General features: G+C 47.6%; 1 protein-coding gene and 1 long non-coding RNA gene across 3 annotated transcripts in view; one reads left to right on the forward strand and one right to left on the reverse strand.

Annotated features, from left to right (window-relative positions):
- The window catches only part of LOC122222716, a 37,605-nt gene extending 36,357 nt beyond the window's left edge, over positions 1–1,248 (forward strand). The window contains exon 4 of the long non-coding RNA XR_006203816.1: positions 423–1,248. This is a non-coding gene — a long non-coding RNA (uncharacterized LOC122222716). The remainder of the gene's footprint in view (positions 1–422) is intronic.
- The window catches only part of FERMT2 (FERM domain containing kindlin 2), an 84,004-nt gene extending 80,331 nt beyond the window's left edge, over positions 1–3,673 (reverse strand). The window contains exons 1-2 of one of the 2 annotated variants that reach the window (XM_042943257.1): positions 3,409–3,673; positions 2,828–2,993 (exon numbers count right to left, since the gene is read on the reverse strand). In XM_042943257.1, coding sequence (XP_042799191.1) covers positions 2,828–2,984 — 157 coding nt within the window. In that variant the 5' untranslated portion in view covers positions 2,985–2,993; positions 3,409–3,673. The remainder of the gene's footprint in view (positions 1–2,827; positions 2,994–3,408) is intronic. The other variant, XM_042943258.1, reaches the window with a different exon arrangement.
- Between the last annotated feature and the right edge of the window lie 2,327 nt (positions 3,674–6,000).

A 6,000-nucleotide genomic window follows, 5' to 3' on the forward strand; every position in this document is an offset into this window, starting at 1 on the left:
GACAGCTCAGAGCCTGGAGCCTGCTTCAAATTCTGTGTCTCCCTCTCTGTCTGCCCCTCACCTGCTCGTGCTTTGTCTCTCTCTCTCTTCCAAAAATAAATAAACATTAAAAAAATATAAAAAAAATAAAAAGCCTCTTCTCAAAATACTCCATGTGCACATACATACAAATTTTTATTTTTTTTTAAATATTTATTTATTTAAATAATCTCTACACCCAGCATGGGGCTTGAACCCACGACCCCAAGATCAAGAGTCACACGCTCTTCAGACTGAACCAGACAGGAGCCCCACATACAGAATTTTAATACAATTTTGAAGGGAGGAGTCATCATACAATGTATCAATCCATAGAAATAATTGTTATCACTGGTTACACAGGAAGAAATCCTTAAAACTTAATCCTTCTGGTATTCATACAGATTCTGATGAGAGTAAGAAGAACACCAGACAGGCATCTGGGATCTGAAGACGTTGGTGAAAGCTGCAATACGTTCTGTTCTATGGTACCATAACTTCCAAAGCCATAGAAGTCAGATTCTGGTAAATGTCCATCTCTGCTCAGCAATGCCAAGACTCATGACCCTGTGCCATATCCACCTCTTATCATCTAGATTCTGCAAGCTGCTTTCATCTACTGTAGCTGCTGACAAGTCCACCCAGTCCACCCTTTAAAACCTTCAGGGACACAATGTTTCAAAAGGCAAGCCACAGCAGTTTTAAGCAACTCTGAAGAAAGTTCCTTTTTAATTTGACTAACCTGGTTTGCAAATTTTAGATCCTGCCCTACTGAATTTCTCCTCTTCTCAGTACCAGTAGGTAACAAAATAGTTTACCATTCAAAGAATCTAATCCTAAAACCAGGAGCAAAAAATCATTTAGCTCTACTTTTACCAAACAGATAAGTCAGAATAATGATGAAAAGCACTTTCTATTTGGAAGTCAAAATGTAACAGATCAGTACTGGTTCAGTTCAAGAAAAATGAAAGGTTTCCACGGACACAGCATTTCCTACTTTGCTGGGCTTCTTTCACTGCGTAAAAAATTAAAAAGTATCAACATGAAAAGATTCAGATTATAGTCAATATTAACATCAGTTCTGTCTGCAAATAGTTTATTCTCTATATTTCTATTTACGTCTGTGATTCTGCAATAAACAGTTCTAATCAATGCAATATAAATATAGAAGTCATTATTTATTCATCAGAAAAAGACTGGCTTTCAAGAACTGTAAGCTGTCTCAGTCACCTTCAACAGCTCCTTTTTCATAATAAGAAACATCTCTTATTGAAACCAGTGTATTAATAAGGTCCACTGATCATATATAAGCAATCTGATACAAATGCTTGTTTCCTTTGAAAACAAAGGAAACACTAATAATTATATTTGTTATTTTCTTCCTTAAATTATCCCACACTAGTGCTGGACAAAAAAGATTCACAAGTATTTTACAAACAGTGATTGGTGCAGTCAATCAGATAGGAAAATGTTAACCAACAGTTAATTGGATTAACACTAGGGCAAAAATCTCACTTTCAAAGGACTACCCAGGGGGGCTCGCTTTCCTGGGCTCTGTCTCAGCCCAACAATGCACAGTCCTAAGGAAGAGTCTACCTGGTAAGGAGCTTCTTTTGGGTCCTTCAGTAATTAAACTTCCTGCAGATATACAAAGAACGTCCACTTAAATGAATTTTGGCCTTATTTTGCAAATTCCATTGGGGCACTATTTCCCTAAATTTACAGGGTAGGTATACAACAATCCCTGAGTTAAGAAATATGTTTCCTGATAAATAACCACTTCTCTAATTTTCCAGAGTGGCTTGAAGAATAAATGCTGTGTTTAAATAAAGACCCCCCCCCCCCCAGAAAGGCAGTGCCACACCTCACCTTATCAGAACTGCAAGACATACAAAAGGCATGTTAAACTCAGGAAGTCGGACCTCTGAGCATTTCTCTTGTGATAAAATCATCTATACAAACATTTCAGTTGATTTTTAAAACTGAAAATTCCATCAGAAGCAAAATATGCACAGCAGAATTTTCTTACAGTCCATATTGTTGGATACCCTATTATTTCAACCTTGTCAGTTGTAAATCAATGTGGTATATACATTTGTACCCAAGCAAATACTGAGTCCCGAATTAGTTTAATTATGCCTGTTTTTTAAGCACAAAATTATTTTATGAGCTTGTTAATATACAACTGGACACTCGAAATAGCTTATTTAAAGCAGGACTACAGATAGTCAAACACTGCCCCACCCCTCGTAAGAGTGGATGACTGGAACATTTTAATACACTCCATCACGTAGCAGCACAGCTATAAGAACCTTCATACTGGCACCAGAAGTTACACATTTTCCAGTACAGTTTATACTTCAAAGAATTTCTACATCATCCTCAATACCAGATGTCGCCAACATTCAGGTACACTGAAGGCAAGTTATTGATAACCATAACTTGATAACCCTGTTAACGTCCCCCTTTCAACATAAACTTGCGCACTTCTCTCATTTCTTTCAACGTGAAGTCGCTGAATGCAAAGAAACAGAGTGTTTTCGCAATTTTAACTGTTTACGCAATTAAGTTTATTAATTGGAAGGCTGGAATCACTACATTATGAAATTTTCAAACAGTAACGACGTAAAACAAGATACAAAGGTGAAAAAGTCTGTTTCCTTAAACACTGAAAGACCTTTGAGTTTTGCAAAGTATTTGCGGGATTCCAAGCAGGATTTCCAAAATCCACCCCTCCCCCAGCCGCCTCCCCCTCCCCGCAGCCTCAGTCTGGAGGTCGTTATCCTGACGCGGCTGGGATGCTACTCACCGAGTTTTTCCACCAACTTGAGCATCACCCCTCCAATGTGCACTTCCCCGGTCACTCTTAGGGTGACATCGCGGTTCAGGTCCGTCACATGGACGCTCAGTTCCCACGTCCCATCGGCGTAGCAGCCATCTGGCATCCTTATCCCGTCCAGAGCCATGGCTCCTTCCTGCGAGCACGGAGGAAATGGCTCTCGTAAGCGTCACTCCCCCAAAGGAAGGCAAGTCCCACCGAATTCGCAGGGTCCGCCGCGGAGCGGGAGAAGGCGGAGGCCCCGAGGGTTTCCGCACGGCCTCGGGAGCGCGGCGGCGGGGCGGGAGCGCGGGCGGGATAGTGCGCCCCGCGCCCTTCCCGGCGGCCGCCCGCGCTCCCGCCCGGCGGCGGCCCTCGGCCGGACTCGGCGCCGCCCGCCCGCCCCGCGCGGCCCCAGCCTAGCGGCCCTCGCCTAGCGGACCGCGGCGGGCTTCACCTGCCGTACTGCCGGCCGCGCCGCGGCGCGGGGCGACGCCGCCCGCCGGCCCCACGTCCCTCCTCCCCGCCCGCTCTCCCCCTCGGGTCCCCGCCGGGGTCCCGGCCCCTCTCACCGCGCGCTCCTCGCGCTCCCGGCCCGGGGCTCGCGCGGCAACAGGCGCGGGGGGCGGCGGCGCCCGGACCCCCTCCTCAGCCGGCGAAGCGCTGCCTCCCGGCTGGAGCGACTAATGGAGTCCTGTCGTCGCGGCCCCTAGCCTCCCTCCCAGCGCTCCACCCCTCTCTCCCCGCCCCCTCAGTCGGACGGCTCGGGCTGGGCGCGCCTGCTCCCTCCTCCTCCGCCCGGACGAGCAGTCGCGAGCGGGCCGGACCGCCTCGCCCCCTCCCCCACTGTCCCCCGCGGCCGCGCCGCGGGCTAGGGGCCGCGCGGACTCCCGGGCTGGGGCGGGGTGAGGGCGGGGCGGCGCGCGCGGTGGTGGGGGGAGCCGAGCGGGGGAGGCGGGGGGCGCCCGCGGCGCAGCAATCTCAGCCCCGCCGTGCCGCTGCCCTTTTATGGAAATGAAGGACCGGGAGTAGGGATTGAATCCAACATCCGGGCTCTCGGCGGCGGGACCTGAGGAGGGGGAGCGAGGGGAGCGCGGGCGGCCTCCCGCGGGGGCGCGGTGGGCGGCAGGGCGCTGCGTTCCGCGCTCGGGCCTCGGGCTTGGCCGGGGCCCGTGGCGGTGGGTGTCTGCGCGTCCAGCGGGAGAAGTGGGCTTGTCCGTGAGAAACGGCCACAGGAAATTCCCAGGGCAAGGTCGTGTGGAGGGAACAAAGTCCCCCGCCCCCTCCCCACGCCTGGAGCCGGTCCCGAAGTCTCGGGGCGGGAAGAGGTGCCACCCTCCGGGAGCTGGAGAGAGGGGTTTGGGAAGTGAAAACTTTAGGAAGTAAATGGCCAAGCTAGCTGCATGAACATCCCACAAAAGAATGAGAAAACCCGGAGGGAGGCGAACCACAAAAACTGCTTTGCAAGCAATGTCCGGCACAATCAGCAACTCCTACTGGACTCCCAAGAGTTTGCGCTGTTAACCCGTTCGCAAGCTCCAGCCAGAAGCGAGTCAAATACCCTTACGATGGTCATTGGGGGGCGGGGGGCGGGGGGGATGCAGTACTTTCAGAAACTTTCCCCAGCTGCTCCAGCTTTTTGTATTTCTGAATCTTTATACGCAGCTTAGAAGTAACAGTCTAAGTCTTTTAGATGGCTAAACATCTTCTACCCCACCCTCGGCCACACCTTGAAAGAATTTTAATGGCTCAGGAACGGTGCCAGCAGGTTCAGGGAAGAACTAGAGAACTTTACCTGCTGAGACTGACTAGTGATAGAAAAAGGTCCCCTCCTGCGTCATACTCTACTTCCAGTTCCCCAATTTACTGTTGCATTCAATTCAGAAACATCCATTCAGGAACCTGCCTTGTTGGCAAACGCGTGCCTTGAAAAATTCAGGTCAGGAAGACACAGCTGAGGTATCTCAGGGCCCATAAAAGACCCCAGTTTTTAATTACTTTGAAGAGGAACCTACTAGGCAAATAACCCTTTTGTTCATCAACGCAATTGGGAAACGAGGTTAGAGGCTTCAAGAAAAGGGTGGGACCCGTGAAAGCGAGAAAGGAAAGCAACGAAATTCAGATGCCAGAGGTTTGGCATAAAAAATAGGGAAAACCACTACAGTATTTTCAGCTAGTCATCATGGAGAAATTGATGCCTCAAGTCGGTAGTCTCTCCACTCTCCCAATTATTTCTACTCATGGAGGGAGGTTCCAGACAATTCTCTTGGAAAGCAATATGAATGTCCAGAGAGGAGGGAATATTTGGGTAAATTATGGTGTTGAAAATATACAGGAAAACGTTAATAAAATAGGGAATTACTTGTTAGGGTGAAAAAAACCTGTACATGTGGCTGTAACATCACACGCTTATCTATTCTCAAATATTCAGAGAAAAAAGACTGGAAGGAAATACACCAGGATGTTAAGAAGCTGTCTGGGTGTTGAGATCAGGGGAGATTTTTTTCTTCGTCATTTTCTAAGACCCCAAAGCTTTGCATTCAGAACTTTTCTATCACTACCTTAAATTTCATCCAGCATCTCAATTTCTCTGTGCATGCCATTACATTCACAATGATGGAATAGGTACTGGACTCACAGCAGGATTGTCAGGGGTTTCCTTTTGTGTTTTTTAATGTCCCCAAATAAAACATGAGTTCTTTGAGAGCAGGGACTTCAAATTCTTTGCATTGCCCACAAATTTAGCTTGAAAACGAAGGAAATGGAAAACATGCTGGCATCAAATCAATACAAACATCAAAGGAAGTATAGGCGGTGGAGAAATCTCATTATCAGAGAAATCCTGGCTTTTACATTTTAGGTGTTTGTTTATTTCCACACCTTATCTTAAAAATATTTGGGGAAAGGTATAAGGATGCAAGAACTATGAGATAGCATGCATTATGAATGGCACAAAATGAGGGAGAGGGAGGGAGCAGGTGGAAAATGGAAGGATAGAGATTTATAATGGAGCCAGGAATGAGACTAAGAATTGTACCTTAAGGACTTTTGTAAGTGTTCCAGAAAGTTCCAAATAACTACTGCTTCTCAAATACGCCTTTACAGAACCAAAAATATCCATGTCCTTTCTGAATGTTCCCTTTCCTTCAGACAGATTGGTCGAA

This window comes from Panthera leo, chromosome B3 (assembly GCF_018350215.1).
Source record: "Panthera leo isolate Ple1 chromosome B3, P.leo_Ple1_pat1.1, whole genome shotgun sequence".
NCBI classification, from domain to species: Eukaryota; Metazoa; Chordata; class Mammalia; order Carnivora; family Felidae; genus Panthera; species Panthera leo.